This window comes from Ambystoma mexicanum, chromosome 2p (genome assembly GCF_040938575.1).
Source record: "Ambystoma mexicanum isolate Mex_15411 chromosome 2p, UKY_AmexF1_1, whole genome shotgun sequence".
NCBI classification, from domain to species: Eukaryota; Metazoa; Chordata; class Amphibia; order Caudata; family Ambystomatidae; genus Ambystoma; species Ambystoma mexicanum.
Window position 1 is genome coordinate 229225686 of NC_090923.1, and position 20113 is coordinate 229245798.

General features: G+C 43.4%; 1 protein-coding gene across 7 annotated transcripts in view; it reads right to left on the reverse strand.

The window, feature by feature from the left end:
• The window catches only part of ITPR1 (inositol 1,4,5-trisphosphate receptor type 1), a 3145915-nt gene that overhangs the window by 2658990 nt on the left and 466812 nt on the right, over positions 1-20113 (reverse strand). For all 7 annotated transcript variants that reach the window (XM_069643506.1, XM_069643503.1, XM_069643505.1 and 4 more), the window contains exons 5-6: positions 6945-7031; positions 5787-5945 (exon numbers count right to left, since the gene is read on the reverse strand). In XM_069643506.1, the coding sequence (XP_069499607.1) occupies positions 5787-5945; positions 6945-7031 (246 nt within the window). The remainder of the gene's footprint in view (positions 1-5786; positions 5946-6944; positions 7032-20113) is intronic.

Sequence of the window (20113 nt, forward strand, 5' to 3'; positions counted from 1 at the left end):
ATAGGGAGATTGGAGTGGTGCTTTGGAGTGTGGTGGGAGAGCAGTGAGAGGAGTTGGAGCAGGAAGGTATGTAAGGGCAAGTTGAGGGACAGATTGTGGAAGATAAAGAGGGGACTTTAGGATGATCAGAGCAAGCACAGGCAATGGTAGCCAGTTATCAGAACAGTTGTGACCAAAACCCCAAATAAGTAGGCCAGAAGAGACCAAATGAGCAAGGAAATAGGCCGGTAGCAACCAAAACTACAACTCAAATAGTCTGTGGAGAGATTGACAGTTATTGGTGTTAATATGTGACAATGTAATTCACAGCTTCAATCTTAGCTGGAAAGAGGGTGTTACAGTCGGAGTGGGGGCATGCTCAGTATAGAGGCTTTCCCATTGCCAAGCCAACCTTAGCCGAGCTGTCCGTGCAAATCCACTATCCATGTCACATTACGCTCACAATCACTGTGTAACGTGACCAGCACCCATGCAATCCCATGGGTCCAGTGGTAAGGAGGTGGAGCAGGGTGTAGTGCAGCAAGTGAAGTTGACTTTAAAACAATGCAATTAGGAGGTTGGCCATCTTAGAATGGTCTGTAAGCAAACTGTACTTTGCACCTTGTATACAGATGCTGGTGTCAGTACCAGTCGGAGCTGGAAACACAAAAGGCAGTTGCAATATGTAGTAGGGAACAGCATGCTGGGGGTACTGGAGGAGCTGAAGATGGGTAGTGCAGTACAGTGTGCTGGCAACATAACCTCTGCAATTCTCTTAAAAAATAACAATTTAGGTGGGGCCTTCATAAAGTGCTTAAACTTAACCATCAAAGACTCCTTGTTTAGGTATCCTGGTGGAATGGATAGGCCCCGCACAAGAAAGTCGCCTATATTTTGCATTTGGAAAGCATAGAAGACAGATGGAAACCACATTCCAGCAGCATTTGAAATCAACAAGACCACCTGTTGTGAAGGGAGTGTTTGTCAGAGATGATCCCCCATCTGTTGTGAAGCTCTGTAATAGCATCCTTTTGCATTATTAAGTAGCCTTACCTAGAGATAAGATGCATTATCAGCATGAAAACAATGCGAGTGGGGGAGGCAGAGGGAGATTAGGTTATGATGTGTATAGGGGTGTTATAAATGCCATATCAAACGTGTTTCAAAGCACGTCTTGTAAACAGTCCAAGCAAAGGCCAAGGAGCGAAACCCCTCATTTGGCTCCAGCAGGCCTCACACCCAGAGAAGGCTACTTTAAGAATATCAAAGCAAGTTGTTTGGATTGCTCATATTTGGCTGTAGAAGACACACCAATCTTATGCCTTGCGAGTCATGCAAAACAAATCTCTTCACTGAGGTGTCCTAGAAATTAGTTTTCACTTTAAGTTAAGCTGTTGAGAAACACTTTCATTTCACGAATAGTCCTGCCAAACCCCACCATCCACCGCAGTAGCTGACGACTGAGGGAACACAGAGGCAACATGCAGTGTGCCAAAGGCCAAGGAAGTTCTAGACAAACGAGAACAGCACAGTGTAGTTGCCGTTTGCCAGTTCATAGGTACAACTAACCAGAGCTTGACCCCAAACAGGGTATAGACATGACAGAGTACAAAAAACAACATGAGATTTATATTTGAAAGTGCAGAGAAAAACACTATGTTGGTTGCCCATGCTACGGCCTTGTCTGGGTGAAGAAACAGACCGCACTGGGGCCTGAAGCATGCACAAGGGTGGTGTGTCTGCAGACTGGCATGGGGTCTCATCATACTATCCCTTTCCCAGGATCAAACATTCCACAAATATGGAGTAGAGGGGATGGGACGTAGGAGTAATATTGCTATCTGGGTTTTCTATAGAGAAGATCTGATTGTGGCCCAAATTAAGGGATCCAAAGCCATTGTCAGGAATGGCTCAAACATTGCCTATGCCCCAATGCTTCAAATACCAAGCTCCATCTTAAGCAAGATGTTCAGAGTTCCCAAGTTGAGGGCGAACAAGGGCGTCAAGACCTTGTTAGCTACTTCCAGATGCCAGAGCTCAGACCATTCTGAGAGATCAGACGGTGGTCGGTCAAAATACCGAAAATAAAATCTCGAACTGCAAAAATCTCGAATACAAAATCCCGGGAAAAAAATATCGAATTATTTATTTAGTTATGTGTGGTTTTGGGGTCAGGTAAGTAAAAAAAAGGGTTAAAATTAAAAAAAAATAGAAAAAAGGGGGGTGGGGGGAACCCCCCCATTTCGAGAAAAAAACGTCAAAAAAAATTCGATATTTTTTTTTTCGGCCTTTTGTTTGAGATTTTTGTTTTCGGTATTATCACTATAGACCGATCAGACGCATAAAATGCATCTGCAACAAAAGGCACGCAGACAGGGTTACTTCTAGGTGAACCTCTGAATGCCCATAGCATGTTAAGGGTAGTCATTGTAACCTGGAGAGCCAGGGGAGACACCCATCATCAGGCAGCCAAACGGACGCCTCCAGGACCCTCTCTTCCACCCAGTAATACAATGCAGGAAAGGGCCTCCTGGACCCTATATTCAATATCACCTTGTTGTTGCCGGTAGAAGTGTACAATTACATCCTCTACATTTCTTCTAGTTTTCAAATCTTTTTTATGGGCTAAGACAACTCCCTCAACATGGCTATCGTCAGCTATCATCCTCGCACAATAATCAAGCTTTCATTGACTAGGCTCCGTCCTCCCCAAGTTACTTGTGATCTTTCAGCCCGTTTGCTTCCCTCTACTTGATCTACCCACCTCCTGATATCAAGACCATCCCAACTTTATAAAGATTCACTAGATCCTAAGCTGGCACCCCCTTTCCCCTGGTAGTAACGCCTCAATCAACGGGAACTCAAACACCTGGCAATTCCCATGTATTGTATCTACTTTAATTGACTGACAATCTGTGGTGATGGAAGATGGCAGATCATCATTTAGGGCTAATGATGGTTTTCTATGTTCCAAACTGAGCCTTCAATCATTATGCAGTCTGGCAAGCAGACCCATTAACTTAATTGATTTCAGCTGTGTCAACTTCAGTACACTAAGACACCTTTGCCTTTCGATCCTTCTCAATTCAACTTTCTTCCATCGTGATTATTTTTTAAACAGATCCCCCACTTCCTGACCTTAACCCAAACTCCTTTTGTCACTTGCCAAGACATTCATTCTTTTTTATTACATTATTAGGTTAAGCTATCCACCAGTTTAGGAATAGTAGTGATTTTTACATTAAAGACTGTTTCCACTTAATGTCTCAGAATCACATCACAAGTTAATACAATTGCTAAAATATCCGATTAGTGTTTTAAATATCAAATACCTAGTTAAATGTGTATTTATGGAAACTAAAAAAAGCACAAGTTTGCTGCAGTTGCCATTTACCTTTTACAAAAAATAGGGTTGCCCCTTTCGTGCAAGTGTGGATTCGGGGCAGTATACATTGTTCAACAAAGAAAAAGGAGTCCACACTAGAAACAACTCATTTTGTTGTCATTATTCATATGCGTTCATCTAATGATGTGCTCCAAGAGTCACAAGTAAAAGGAACCCTAGAAAAGTGTCCAAGTATATCATCATTTATTAATAGTAATCCAATAAATGACTGGTGTTGATTCAGTGAGAAATACTTAAAGCTTAAAACCAGTATTTTTTCAAGAGAGTAAAAATAGTTTGACAATTTGCAAATAAAAACACAAAAAGTTGAATTTAGAAACAAAGAAATCACAAACTTAATCAGACAATCATAAAAAGTAGTTTTTCTGTGTTCTAGAATCAGGATCAATAAATGATCATGCCTATAGTCTGCCCACATGTTTGTGATCAATCAAGACATTTTTTAAACAGTGCTCATTTATATTTTTTTAAACACAACGGACACTAGTACACGTTTCGGCCTGCCAGTATTTGTGGTAACAATGTTGAGCCTTCCTCAGGGCGGTCCAATCTCGTGATTCCCTGTACCTCAGACAGTGGTATATCGAATGTGTGGCCTTGTTTCCAGGTACGGAAGAACCCCTCTGAGAGAAGTGGACTGTCAATGAATTGTCTTATGAAGGAACTGGCCACTTGTTCGTGGTCCGCAAAATTTAAGAATTAGAGCATGGAGGTCTCTTTCTTCTCAGTTTTCGCATATAGTACGGGGCTGCAGATTTCGGAAAAAACTTGTCCCGAATTACTTTGGGGGGCAACTGCGCTCAGGGTTGTGAGTCTCTTTTTACTTGAGATTACTGGAGTATGTTACTGTTTTCACCCAGGAACAGAAGCGCTTCATAAGATCTATCCGTTCACATTCTGTCAAGGATCGCGCTAATGTGAAACTCTGCTCTAGCTCCCGTTTTTACAGGCGGGAACTTGTGGACACCTGGCGTGTCTTCCTGCCAGAATTCTGCATCAGCAGTCACAGAGCGTGATATTCCCAGCGTTTGGATCGGCTGAGTCAGTTGCCATTTAGAGCAGTAAGGAAGCTGAAAATCTAATTTCCACTTAAAACGAAAAATCCAATGCAAAAATAGAATGTTAGTTATTGATGAGTCATAGTTTTTCATGCTGTACTCCTCCAACTTCTAAGCAGATCAAGAGATCAAAACCATGATGAATCTCATACATTTAAGGCATTTGACCCTAGGCTATCCACCTGGCTAGGTTGATCTAGTTCCAATTTTGTTCTTTTTACCTTAAAATAAAAACTTGAGTAATGTGTTACTTGTAAGCAAAACATTACTTTGGCTGCAGGAAAACACGGAAGCTAGACCGGATCGGTACAGCTTCAAAAGTCTAATTTGAAATAGGCTTTTTGAAAAATTTACTTTTGAGCCATTTATCCTCAGAATAAAATTGCTGCCTTGTACTGCTCAGGACCAGATGTACACTCAGGGTAGCAATTTCTTAAATTAGCAAAACCTTCAGGGTTAGACATCGAGTTTACCACCAGACCACCTAAACGCTTACCGAGTAGTTCACATCCCTCGCACTGTTTTCTTTGCCATCTTTAAATTCCCCATGGCTAGAACAAATTTTAAAGGAGCTTTGGCACAATCTGCTGGCATCTGCTCTGAACAGTTCTAATGTAACTGCACACCAAATCAAGGAAATTCATTTATAGAGTGGGAATTTGAGGACGTCAGTAAGCTCTATCAGGGACTTAATACAATTAACGTTTAAAGTACCCTTTGGCTAATACTCTGGTAACCAAACCTATTCTGGCCAGTGTACACCACATCAGGAGTTAGCTGGTGCACCGACATACCCTTTAGTTACAAATGAAGGCATACAAAAACATCCTCTTTGTGCACTCATCTTACACCCAGCACGCAGATAGATGTCAGTGACTGCAGGCAATTAAAATTCGATGTGTACTTCATCACTATTAAAATAGGTCCATGCACTTTAATTTACTGTTAACACCCATTATTTCATGGCGTGTTCAACCAGGTACAAAACTAACCCAGGCAATTAGTTTGCAATGAATATTGAATCGGGAGGGGAAAACTGGTCTGCCACTACATACATTACCTATTCACAAATGCTGGGATATTGGGCCATGCTATGAAGCATTCTCCGATAAGCAGAGGTTTTTCCCCCTTTTTGAAATAATAAATGTTCCTTAAACAACAAATGTGCTGTTCAAACATCTGGTATTCGCGGCTGATTTAATTAGCCATTCACCACAAAAAAGCAACCTGCCAAACCCTAATATGGAGTACAATCTGATTATGCTAACAGAACCAAAGAAATGCACAATGAAAGATGCAGCCATACACTAGGCACTCCATGTACTTGCCACAAGGGTACCTACACTGTCTCCAATGGAGCGGAGTTTGTAGAAGGGCTGAATATAGAACCAGGAGCCTTCATTACCAGCCTCATCAAGGGTCACACGCATTGCATTCTTTTCAAGTAAGGCTGGAAGACGCTTGTTCACAGTCAGGTACTTGTTACTCTTCAGGTGAAGCAGCTGGAAGGAAAGGAGGACAATGGTGTATTAACTGTAAACCTATTGTCAACCCAAGCCTCTTTCCCTGTAACCATTACCTCTTCACTCGATATTCAACCACACCTAAATAATGTCAGTATTCATGATGAGCTTCTGTTGTATTGTTGTATTTGCGTTTTTTAAACACTCATCTGTCTTTGAAATCAACCAAGATGCTTAAAGAAGCAGCAAAGAAGGCTTGTTAAGAATGTGCTTGCATCAGTTCTCACAAACCTTGACAATCCCAATTATAAAATGCTCAAGAGTACGGATATCATACAGACTAGCAGGCTGGGTATAGTGAGAAATTGTGTTTAATACTTCAGCAGAGGATGCAAGTTGACCTGACAAACGGGGCTATTTCCTCTGTTTTACGTAAGAGTTGTGTAAAGTTTTGAACTGTTAACCGGTTTCAAGACTTCTGGGCTGAATATATCATTTTTAGGATTTAACGAGAGTCACATTTTTCAGGCCCAGGGAGTGCCATATTTAAATTGCAAGTGTTCGATAATTAGTTTGCTGACTTCATGAAGCCAACATTAGATTATAAAGCTCTACTTTGGTGCACAACAATCCAAACAAATCCTGGTTGTGCGTGGGCAAAGTGTAACATTGCTGGAAACTATTAACTTCCTGCTTCTAGCCTAGAAGAGCCTGGTTACAAAACATCTACCAGGCCCTAGCCCCCAGCCAAACTGACGCCATACAAATACGTGCAACATTAACTTTGCATTTGAGAATTAGTATAAACGGGGCATTGGACCATATCAACAAGACATATGGAGCATATTGGGTCATATACAAGGGATACAAAGTGATAGTCTACACCTCAAGTGAAAGTAAGTTTTGCACATGCCCTCATTCCCTTGACTCCGCTCATGTTTAGTGGGTGATGTCGAATAATAAAATATTAATTTTGATCCAAGAAGCAGACAATGCCAAGTGCAACAGCGTACAGATTAACTTTACAAGAACGCCTACCTGAATAACATTACCATACTGGATCACAGTGCCCAAGAGCTTGCGGTTTTCAGTCTCGTTCTGTTTCTTCTCAAGGTCTGCAGCATGCTGTGCCAGGATTACAAAACTAAAGTTATATGAGAAATATACAATGTCATATCATCCAGCTGAAAATCATTTTCTAATCAATCTGGCCCAAAGTGATAAGGGAAAACAAATGACAAAAGCAGAAGATACAATAGGAAGTGGGTGTAACACAACAGTGGAAAGTAGAAAGAACATGATTTAATATGTCTGTTAATTAACCTGCAATGCAAAGGACAGCATCACACTTAGCATTGTGTTATCAGGAATGTTCGCATTTATATGGTTGAGAAAAGTAAACTTTTTTTTAATCACAATATGATATGGTTTCATTAGAAAGTAAAGATAAATATGAGGAATACATGAAGGTATTGGGAACTTTTTTGGCTCTTTATGATTGATGTGACAGAGGAACTGTTCTGGTGGATATGTCATTTAGGGGGGAGGGGGAGATAAAGGAGGGGGTTGTGTTTTTTTTTCTTTCTTTCTCTTCCCATTTGGGTTGTCTATTGTGTTGTTTTGTGTATACCTGTCTGTTTGAATATTATGTTTCACAGGATAAAGCTATTTTTGATGAATTTGATATGTGATGTTTAAATTGTTCAACAAATTACGTTATGCTGTTTTACTGTGAGACATTGTATTATTATTGTTTATTGTTTTTGGTTTGTGTTAAACCTTTACAAAAGTACATAAAAGATTTCATATTAGTGAAATATAAAAACAATCATTTCTTATATCGAATCAATAGCAATCATCCTAGACATCAAACTGCATAAAATTTATCTAAAACATATCATAACTTAACAGTTTAAGAAGAGGCAAATCATTTATTGGTTTCAGAGCGTCAAATCGAATCATAGCTTTCCTTATTTCGTGTTCAAACAGGTTCATCATAAGAGGCATCATTACACGATTCTTAATTTAAGAATATGTTAATATCATGACAAATTACAAACATTTTTCAGGAAGGTTATGACTCTTATTTTTAACACATTAGAGTTAGCATGCCGTATCTGATACCACAATAGTTCTCTATTGACGCAGTGTAGTTGATTCACAAATTGTTTAAAATATAAAATACGTTGTTGCAATAGACTTGGGCAAACTAACAGCAGATGCTGCAGTGTCTCTTCGATACCTTCCTCTCTACAAAACCGACACCACCCCCCATTCTTTATCCGCAATCCGCCATCTTTTCAATATGTAGTTAGTTTTTAAGACATTGAATCTAAATCTCATGAAAACATTGCGTAATTCACGCACAGGATATGTCTCCAGATAGGCTTCAAGAGTTGGATAGCACTTCCAGAATTAATACATATGATACATAGAGTTCGATAACATCACATACAGCATAGTTTGCTGCCAATCGTGCCCTTTTACGATTTTCTTCACTTTTAAAGGATTTGAGATAAGAATATCTATTGATAGGCCTAAATCCTGGAGGTACGTTTGCATTGCTTCACTTTGGTGGATATAAAATGTGTTTCTAGTGTCATTGGCAGTAATCGAGTATAACGTATCTGCAGGATTAGTAAGACACTTCCTCCATAAACATAACTTCTTCCATTTTATGATCGACCTCCAAGATTGCAGTCCCAGTTCGTATCTTATCGCCTCGATTGGCACAGATTTAGGTAGAAAGAAAAGACTTCCTTTCCATATCATGCTCTCTAGTTGTTTCAAGTAATCAGAGTCTTCCAAATCATGAAGTTCCATCCCATACAACAAGCCTGGTATTCCGTTCATATTGTAAACGTTTTTAAGCGGCACTAAGGTAAATTTACAGTATAGTGTTTCCAATTTTCGCATTTGGCGTAAAATACTTTCAGTTTTAATCTTTAAGTGTTTTTTGTAGTGGCCGGGGAACCAGACCCAGAGAATAGGTAACCCAAATATTTGAAGCCACACTGACAGGTTATCCTTTTACCTTCAACTTTGCAAGTTAGGTTTGAAGATCTTTTCATAGGTTTACCCAGATGTATGATGGTGGTTTTGTCAGCATTAATTTTCAATAGTAAATCTGCTATAAAAATTACGACCGCATCAATCATTCTTTGTAAGCCGACTTTTGTGGAGTCGAATAACAAAAAATCGTCGGCGTATGCTAGCCATTCCAGTTGCATATCACCAATCTTTGGCGCAATTAGACCTTTGCCTCCCAATGCTTTATCCGCACCACACACATATAGGTTAAAAAGCGTGGCTGCAAGCATGCATCCTTGACGCAAACCGTTTTGAATGTCAATCTCAGATGTCACCAGGCCTTCAGAGTTCAGCCTTACTTTGATCTTTGTATCCGAATACAGATTGATAATGATTTGTAATAGGTGGTTAGGAATCTTCAGGTCGGACAGTTTTAGCCATAAAGTGGGCCTATCTACCAGATCGAAAGCTTTGCTGAGATCCATAGCGGCTACATAGATCGAGTTCCCATGTTTGCCTAAGGCTTTGGAAAGCAGGGATCTCAAAATCAGACCTCCACAGTCCGTACCAATTCCTTTTTCTGTTTAATGTCAAGAATGCGATTTAGCTTAATCCATTTAACAATTCCTCTAGAACAATGGAAGAGAACATTTTGGACTCGGGGTCTGAAATAGCAATCGGTCTATAGCTGTCTGGTGTTAATCTGGAGCCTTTTTTAAAGATAGGAATAACTAGTGCTAGTTTCCATGATTGTGGTAGGGTTTTAGTCATTAGGATGTCTTTATACATGATGTGTAGAATTTCGGACCATAGGTTGACATCAGCCTTTAAGATTAGATTTTATAGGTTATTGGGGCCGGGAGCCCCCGAATTTCTGGATTTAGTTATAATGCGTGTGATATTAGTAGTAGAAATATCCAACGACCATTTACAGGGTTCATAAATACCGTCAAAATGTCTGGCATTATTGCAAGAATACATTTTGAGAAAATGTTAACACCACCTTCTTTCGCTTATTTGGGTGAATTGTAAGTCTTTTTGTGAGCAGTCAACATTGTTAACAATTTGCAATATCTTTCCCTTTGATAGCATAGAGCATTTTCTCCCCATCGTTGAGCTCTTAACGACCTGTGATTTATCGCCTAGTTCTTATACTTTTGCTTAACATTTTTAATCAAACGAGTTGTGTCAGTACACACAGCTTTTTCTCTCAGTATGGCACGAATATCTCTCCTCATAACAGATTTACGAATGTGAACCTCGACATCAAAAGAATGATTGTGTTGTGATCTATTAGTCGTTAATCTATTGTTTTTCATAGTATATTCACAAATATCATTCAAATGATCAGTAAAAATCCCAGTACCAAAGAGCCGTGCACGATTAACCGTAAACATTTCTCAAAAATCTTGCATTAACACAGAAGTAAATCTCTTAGTTTTGGAATAGGTCCATCTTATTCTGTTGCCTTTGGAATTTACAGTCAGGCCTTCAGAATATCGTAAAGTTGTGAACCACAGATCAACATGCAATAATTTATGGTCACTGGTAGACACATCAATAACAGTTAAATCCAGCATATATTTTTCCAGACCACTAGTCACAAAAATATAATCTAGCACAGCGGTACAACCTCTGGCTGTCCAAGTGTCACATTCATTAATTATTTTGGTCATTCCCATGATTTCAATGAAATTACACCGTAGGGCTCCTCTGATTTTGAGGTTCCCGGCAGCAGTTTCAGATTTACTGGTTCCCAGGGAAGTGGACAGTATCAACTCATCTAACTCTTTGTTGCTAATGTTGCAGGCAGCATTCAGATCGCCTGCAATAATCACAAGACCATTCGTATGCAACAGACGCCATTCATCAATTTTGTGACTCAGATTGGTTAATTCCTTTTTAAGCTGTAGCATCGAGTATTTCAAGGGATTCCAATAAACATTTATGATGAATAAATGCGTTTTGGTACCATTCCTAGCAATCACATAGGTCGCCGCTAAAAAGGAATTAAGGCTCGACCATTCATTAGATACCAAAGCTTGTAAAGATTGTTTGCATGCTATAATCATCCCACCCATTGGTCTACCTCTGGGTCCTTTGATGGCTGGTAGTTGAATCATATCAAAACCTTCCCAAAGCAAGATTTCAGTAGCCCAGGTTTTCTTGCAGTAGGAGTAACTTTGTCATTATGAATTAAGTGATAATTGCCTCTTGTGTTCCATGAGGCAAAGGTGATATTTTTCTTATGGCTAGAGAAGCTTTCTCATTTCGTTTAGAGTATTGATTGACTCTCTAAGAGACAAAGCCAAGCCATCTCCATTCTTGTTTGTCATTCATATTAGAGGTTGCAATCTGGGAGTTGTTATGGTCAATGGCTGCTTTAGTAGGTTCCGGTACTTCAATCCTCACATGCCTGGGGGGGTCCTGCCAGCTGTTTTCATACTGGAAGATATCAAAACCCCTGCGTTGCAGGGATTCAGCCTCCTTCAGCAGAATGCCCTTTACCATAGGAGATGGAACAACCAGTCGTACATAGTCAACTCTCTGCCTATGTATAAAATCTACTAAGGCTATTTCTGATGTAGTAATCAGTTTTAATTCAGGGATAGCAGAAAATAAGGGTAGTATATATGGGCTATTTAGCACTATTTGATTTCTTTCTCCAAACAGCGCCACTAGAATCAAGCTGGGTAAGTGAGGCAAAGCCGGTTTCTTTAAATAGTCTAATTCATTAGCATCTAAATTGTCGTTAGTCGTGTTTCGGTTTCCTCTAGACTCTATGGCTTTTTGAAGCATGCCATGCTCGCTAGGCATATTATGATTCGCAGGTGAAAAATCGTCTTGTAGGATCTTCCTGATAATACAAGCGATTTCATCTTTTTTAGATGCCATAAGCGCTGATTTATCATTAACTTTGTTGTGAGTCTCAGCTGTCTTTGATTCAATAGTATAAATGGCCTTAGAATTTGTGACAGCTCCAGCTTGAATAGTGGGGCCTTTGGTGATTGCAGCATTTTCATGGGTGCCAGTTTCGTTGTTAGATGTAGGTTGGGGGGCAGTCTCAAAAGGAGTCGCCACCTGGCAACCAGCATCAATGCCAAAACATGTAGCCTTGGCATCTTTACTTAGTACAAGATCAGAGTAAGTGACATTATCTGCATCCTTAGTTCGAAGGCTTTCCTCTGAGCATGCTGTGTCAAAACTTAATGGGATGGTAACTGCTATTTTTGTGTCTTTGTTATCCGGTATTTGATTAGTTGGAGTAATCAGATTAGTTGCTGGAATGGGAAGACGATTTACATCAGCGGCTATTTTCATTGTTGACATTGAATTAGCTTTAAAGATTTCAAAAATGTCAACTAACCCAGATTTCAGTGAAGATAATTGTGTAGCTATATCATCTTTTTCATTTTTTTTCTTTTTGTTTTTATTTTTCAACACGTCTGCAATCCGGTTGTCCGCATCGCAATAGCTCTCTTGAGCATGTGAAGTCGTCTCGTCCTGTCTTCTAACAGGATTATTGGTGGTTTGCACCGATATAATTTGGACACTGTCATTTGCGTCTTTGCCGGTAACCATTTCAGTCTGAGCTTGTGCGATAGCATTTCTAAAGAATCGATCTCTTAAATATTTGCGTGATGATTTTTGTTGGTTATTTAGATTGGCAGAATATTTCTTTTTAGACTTTTCTTTGTTTTTAAGTTTGCATGCATTAACGCCAACCACCGCATCCTGGTTGGCAGGCTTAATACTCAAGATTCTGTCCGGTATAACATCTCACGTGGAAACGATGTCCACCTTCGCTGAGTCGGGAACAAATACTGTATTCGCCTGCGTCTCAGCGATGGTAATAACATCTTCATGCAGTTTAGAGTCTGGTACAGGTGGTATAGGGGTTGGCATTTTTTTGTGGTTATCGGTTTCACAATCGGAGATCTTTTTCGGGTTTGTTTCATATTTAGACAGGAAATCCGTCAAGAGATTAGGGATTGTTCCAATGGATGCGGTAATTAACGTCATCATTTCAGTCTGTCTTCGTAATTCATATAAAATCAGTCTGTTTGTGGTGTCAAGCCTAGTGTAAAGGTCAGAGTCATCTTTCACGTCATTATTCACACTACTGCCCATGGAACCATTGTCCATAAGGGGCATACTTTCCAAGTCTATAGTGCGAAAAGCGCTAGGCGTGTCACAAAAGGAAGCATTCTGCATCTGAGCCTCTACCTCAGAAGCAGGAATTGCTTTCCATAGTTTTTTCAGTTCCTCTTTATCTTGCTGAGGTATTAGTTCCTCCTGAAATAGAGATTGTGATGATTCATTAATGCCTGCTTGCTCAAGAACACAATCCTGGTTGGTTCGTAGTTGGTTAGAGCAAAACTGGGCGCACTGCAGCAGTTCCTCCTCCTCGATACAAGAGGGAGGAAGAGGCAGTGCCGCAGCGCGAGCCAGACTCGCTCGGCGTGTAGTTACCGCAGAAAAAATAATCAGCTTGTGGATCCTTCATTATATTTGTGGTCTTATTAAGTTTCACCATGTTACCGTGTCACTGAACACGAATAGCAAGTGTAGGGAGATTACAAAGGCCAGTTAACAAACAGCTCCAACCAATCAGATCAATTTCAGGTCGAACTTACTTGGGGTCCTCAATGGTGCTGGCTCTCATCCAGACTCATCAAGCTTCCCAAGTTGACTACAGTGGGTCAAACCAAACCCTAGACACCCTTAGACCCTTATCAGCCTAACAGTCCACCAGCCGACACACTTATGAATACATTTTTCTAATTGTTATAAACCCAAAACAAGAGTACCCACACTTTTCACCTCGCACCGCGAACAGCAAACAGCACACTTCCGTGCACTTCACGGTGCGCGCGCGAGGTGCGCTGTATGATGGGAATTTCTACCCACACAAGGGAAATGGAAAGGAGGGGCCAGTTCGAGCGGCCCAATCCCAGGCTCTAAAGGGAAAAAGAAGGCTGCAATTAGAGGTACGTATAACAAGGACACGTATCAGCTCTAGGAGGGGTGTGGGGGTTTACTAGAAAAAAAAGAAACAAAAAATGGGCGTATCCACTCTAACGTGCAGCAGTAGAATTACGAAAAGAGTGGGCGTATCCAGTCCAACACAGATCAGTGAGCAAACAAAACTAGAAACACGTGTCTACAGAGAACACCGAAGCGTTCATCAGTAATTACTTCAGGGTCAGGCAGTCCGGGTGCAGCTGCTAAAGACTTCCTCCTTGGCCTCACAGAACACAAGTAGAATCTTCACGTGCTAAACACACAGGGGCAGTCCAAACAGTTTGAGGTCCATACGAAGTCCACCACAGCAAACAGCACACTTCTGTGCACTTCACGGTGAGACATTGTATACTTGATGTACGGTTCTTTTTTTTTTTGCAAACTAAATGAATTGTGTTGAAAAAAAAACCTTTTTTTCAAACCTATAGGCATTGTGGCTCTAAACTGACTCTACAGTCTATTAGCACGTACGCATACCCACACTGTAAACAGAGTATACAAACCAAAAAGCACTATTAAATGCTACATTAAAAGAGCAGAAAAATTAAAGCATCTCAATACCTCCAGACACGTGCAATAAGCTTAACTGGTCATACGAGTGTGGCGTGTCTAGCAGCCATGCAGTGAGGATGCTCTTTCCATGAGATCCCACCAGATCCTTTCAGTTATTAGCTACAAATTGCCCGTTTCAGACTGCGGTGATAGAGGTCGGAAGGTGTCCATACCCATGTCATGGTGTGCTGTGAAAACAATGAGAAGGGCGGTGGCGCAGCCAGCGGAGACGCTGCGATTTAAAAAAAACAAAGATGGCGAATGCCGCTTCTCTGCAGACTGCTTAAGGCGCCATGTGGCGGTGTAGAGCACCGTGAGCTGTTGGTGCGAGAAGGGGGTCGGGGGCTGCGGCATGCCTGGAGGACGCTTAAGTCCGAGTCAAGGTGACCGAAGGATTCGTTAGTCCCACATAGCGCATCAGTGCTGCCGTCGGAGTGGAGCCATTAAGGGAGCTGGCCGGCTGGCAGAGACAGTGTGCCTTTGCCTGCCGCGGAGTGAAGCGCCAGCGACTGATGTCCCCAGGGCCGGCACGAGGCAGACATGAACATCGCACATATAAGGGTGAGCCTGGAGGCGTGAGAGCCAGCCTGACATCCCAGAGCACGGCCGGGACCACCGTGTGACTGGGGCTGCACAAAGGAGGCTGGTGAGGAAGTGTTCCCTCCAACATTTTCTCGGCCCAGATACACAGGAGGGCCTGGGTGTGAGCAGAAGCCCCCAAAGTGAACAACATTTGACGGGTGGATACCAGCGCTGGCTGCTCCTGGCCTGGGGGTGACCGCTACACTTGCTGTGGAGCCGTGAGTTTAAAGGCACCTGATGGTAGGAAGACGGCTCCTAGCAGCTTGCACTCCCAGGAGAAGAGCATGGGGTGGCACACCTGGGTAACTGGTTGGCAGATGGGGGCGGTGCGCCTGTGAGTGCAGAGGGACAAGGAGTCGACTAGTGGTAGGAGCAGTAATGCATTGTGCACACATAGAAAGCTGGCCTGATAGAGTGGAAACCCTTAGACGAGACTGCTTGGAGGCGTGGAGGGCAAGGACTCCTCAAACTCCCCCCTCCTCCCCTAATTTGCTGGCGGGGCAGCTGAGGGGGCAGAAGCCCTCTCCGATAACTTTTTGTTTCGCTGAGGCCCGGACACCAACAGGGGCCTAAGAGCAGACGGGGGCCCCCGGAGCGGACAATGTAGTAGATATTGGAGCTAGGTGTTCCCCGTTTGGAGGTGCATGCCACACTTACAGGGGAACTGGCGACCAGGGGGTGCCCGTCATCTGCTGCACGCATGCAGAGGGCACCAGTAGATGGAATGGACCCTCCTAGATACCAAATTGAAAAGACTGGTGACCTACACCCCCGAGAGGAGAGAACGGAGCGGCCCGGATGCCCCTGTGGGTTCCGAAGTGAACACAGGTGCGGCTGAGATTGCAAGGTAATACCTCTGACTGGACTGCCGGGCTGACCCTGGGTCGTCACGTGGTGCTCCTGAACAGCACATTGCTAAGCGAGAAATGCGCTATTGACCCCAGAATCAGATCCTGTGGTGGGTGATCCTGCTGTGGCTTGAGAGGGCTTCATTCCACCTGACCCTGTACACATTGAAGAGACTAACATTCCTACAGTGGAGGTTTGGCTGTATCAGGTTCCCTGGGGACTTGACAGTTACCTAGCGCCTAAATGCCACATAAGCACCATCGGAGTAAGAGGAAGTAGACAACAATGACTGATGCTTACACCCGTAAAGATGGAACAGGCATGGAAAAGACTCTAGCAGCAGAGAACAGTGGGCCTGCGCAGTCAATAGGCACGCATTAGAAGAACCACATTCTTGAGGCCATTGAATCCCTGAAAACTTGTTTGGAACAAAAAGTAGATGTGGTCATAGTAGACGTGGGATTACTAAGGCAATATAATATGTGCAGTCACTGTCTGATCCAATTGGGATGGTGAAGGCACATGTGCGAAAGAATACGTCCAACATCACGACTGCTCAGGTGCAGGTTTCGGGGCTGATGAACAGGATGAGTGTCCTGAAGCGCTGAATCGAGGACTCATGGCTGGGCCCGAAAGAATAACATCAGAATCCTCAGGCTGCCTGAAGGAGAGGAAGGGAGTGACCCCACTACCTATCTAGAACATGTATTCCTGCAGGAGGTGGGCCCTGGGACGCTGATGCAGGGCTTTACGGTGGAGAGCGTAGAGCTGAGTTTGGTGCCATAAAAAAGAACAGCTGCCCATGGCAAAAATCAGCTTCCGGAGAGCATGAATAACGTCCCGTGACACTGCAACACTGATGGTGGGGGGGAGGAGGGGAGAAGATACATTGCCCCCCAAGATAGTAGCTTAGGGCAATGTCTTGTGTTATAAAAGGCGGTTTTCAGCTGTGTGGGGCATGCAGAATCATCGCAGACGCGGAAGGAGGCCTGTGTTTGTTACTGAAACACCCCAAAATTCTTTATTCCTGATGTCTCTTTATATTGCATCATGCTGTTGCGCGCTGCCCTTCGCATGTGAGAAGGGAGCAGGAGATGCAGATGTCAAGGTGCAGGCCTTGAGATTATGTAAAGGGGAGTGTGGAGTGAGTTGTGTACGTGGTCCACACATGGACAAACACAAAAAACTCCAGCACAAAAGAATATTGCCTTATCGAAGGCTTCTGTGCCCTCTTTGCAGGAACAAAGGCCTACAAACTGCAACTCCCAGCAGGCTCTGGGCCAGAAACTACAAAACCCCACCCATGTCGGGTGGAGCACATCCGCACATGCGCGCGCGCACGTTAGCACGGGGCTTGTGCTTGAACTCCCGAATGAAGAGGACGTGTTCATTGCAGCTCCGAGGAAGGGGATACACCCGAGGGGCCACGCCCCAGCCAGCCATCACCCGGGCCCCTCACACGCCTGAGATAAGTACAGCAAGCGCAGGGGAGCAGCTACAGCACATGCTGGGAAAAAACACGCTTGAGCAGCAAAGCCGCGTTCAGGGGCGAACAGTCAGGATTCTCTCACGCGAAGCGGGGCACACGCAAGGGGGCATCGCCCAGACTCATCAGTCCCCTTGATTCGGCAAAAGATAAGTTCAGCGCAAAACCAAAGCTAAGACTCGCGCAAGACTCGCACCGAAGCGCAGCGATTCCACGAGCAGTGCATATTATTTGCGTGCATAATTAGCCATGTGCATTAGCTAAGGGAACCGCCATTGAGAGCACAGCGGCGTGGCTTATACAGAAGTCGCACTGCGCCACGTGCGGCTAGCGGCACGTTTATTATCTAATTTACGTGTGAATATTAACACGTGGATCAGCGAGAATTGCGGGGCCACGTGCGGCCTAAACCGCATATTTGGGTGAAACCCACTCACGGGGGCATACGAGTTAGAACGTGGGGGTGCATGAATGAATGTCGTTTACCCACCGATGCTTCTGTTGTGTGTGTGAGGAAACACTCACAAGGTAATAACTCATAACTCTCTTTGCAGCATTTATCTGCTCCGGAGACCGGACCTGAGAGTGCGCAGGCAGGAGGCCAGCACTCAAAAACTGAGATAAGTCCTTTTGCTCTTGCCTCCATAATGATGACAGTCTGTAATGTGGGCATGTAATGTATATGCAGGTTTGGTATGCATGTTTAATTGTTAGTTTGTATTTACCCTATCACCCCCCAGTCCTGTCCACCTTCCCTCTCCTAAACCTTGTTCCGGTTATCCTGAAAACCAGTTCCTGTCCAACCATCGATTCCCTAACCCTCTTTCCCCGCCGGGGTCTCGGAGTGTAAGCTGTGACTTGCAGGCACTCGGACCGCGGAGGGGGTGGTTGGTTCGTGCCACTCCTGCGCTTGAAGGTTGGAGCCTGACAGCAGCGGTGCCTGAATGTGTGCCTAGCCACTGGGTCTTACGTTTTTCGGCCGGGAGGTTTGTTATGTTTTGTTCATCTTTGGCCATCTCTGGTTTACAATGGTCAACGCTGGCACCAAAGCTACTTGTGATTTTCAAGGATGCATGGCTGACTTCCCGATCGTACCCGTACTCAATCCTGGCAAGTTCCCCTTGGATTGTGGATCATATAGGCCACTCTCCATGATGAATCAGGATTATAAGATCCTCACTGCCATACTGGCAAACAGGTTAAAGAATGTGATTGGCGACCTGATGCACACTGACCAGACAGGATATATACCAGGCAGGAGTATTGCATGGAATCTGCGAAGATGGCAGCACGTGATAGATAGGGCTAGGTTTTTAAAGGTGGACTGCGCCGTGACCTCGCTAGATGTGGTCAAGGCGTTTGACTCAGTGAGGTGGGATTGGTTGCATGACACGCTGAGGCGCTTTGGCGTGGGTGCTGGTCACCAGAGATGGGTTAGACTACTTTATACACAACCCTTGCTACAATGAGCACCAGGAGGCATATCGCTGGGGCCTGCGAGCTCTGCAAGGGCACTAAGGAGGGCTGCCCGCTGTCCTCTAGGCCGTTTGTCTTGGCATTGGATCTGCTGGCAATATTTTTGCAGTCAGTTTATGCAGACGCTGGCATTCCAATAGATGGAGTAACGTATTTTATCTGGATGTATGCAGATGATCTGCTACTCTATGCCCACTCATCTGCCGAAAATCTGGCACACCTTGTTACAATTAATTGAAAATTTTCGAATTGGAATATAGGTAAGGCCTCAATGGGCAAAACTGCTTTCAACTTATCTATTAATGATACCTTTACTGAAGCATTCAATTAACGTATTGTTTCTATATATATATTTTTTTCTCTAATGTTTTCTTCTTGCACTTACCTTCAACCTCCTCCCCTTTCCCCCTTCCCTGCATCTCTGTGATTACACTACACCATGTTTATTTTATGATCTGTTTTTATATTTATTCGCTTTTTTGATGTATAATATATGCTCATTCTAATATAGCTTTACTATTAGCCCTGATTTGAAAAAGACACTGATGTGTCGAAGCACGTGTTATCGCTAAGGGGCAACACAATAAATATCAACCGCTTAACAAAAGTGTGGCACAGTTTCTGAAGTGTGGAGCATTATCTCCAACTCATTTTGAGACAGGCCAGCTGCAATTTGTGGAGGGTTGGCTGGCTGATGAATTTACAATGGATTCGAAGCTCTTCTAGCCATCACTCCAGCTGTGTTTCCTGAAGGATATCTTATGGGTTACGGATACTGGTATATTGCCAGAGCCATGGCTCCTTCAGTTGGTTGGGATTCTGTTGGCAGAAGGGAAATTGATGGACTTCAGCAGTTTGCGCCATTCCACAGGAATACACATGGGTCCATTTTTGCTGTATCAGAGCCTAGTGGGGAACATTGCAGTTAGATGGCCCGATTTCCCAACTGGTATGAAAGGGGATAAAATACATGAATCGAAGTATGACGTGGCTGAAGGGGGGCGGGGGCATGCAGTCTCTAGACTGTACAAATGATTTCTTAATCGGCACAGTGAGCCAACCTTATCCGTACATTCGAAATAGGAGGCAGTTATCGGTAGGTGACTCACAGACGCAGAATGGGCGCGTGCATTGGGGTACATCAAGAGGGTCTCCAGGAAGTCCAGATTCAAGCTAGTCCAACTAGAGCTATGTAACCCCTCACAGA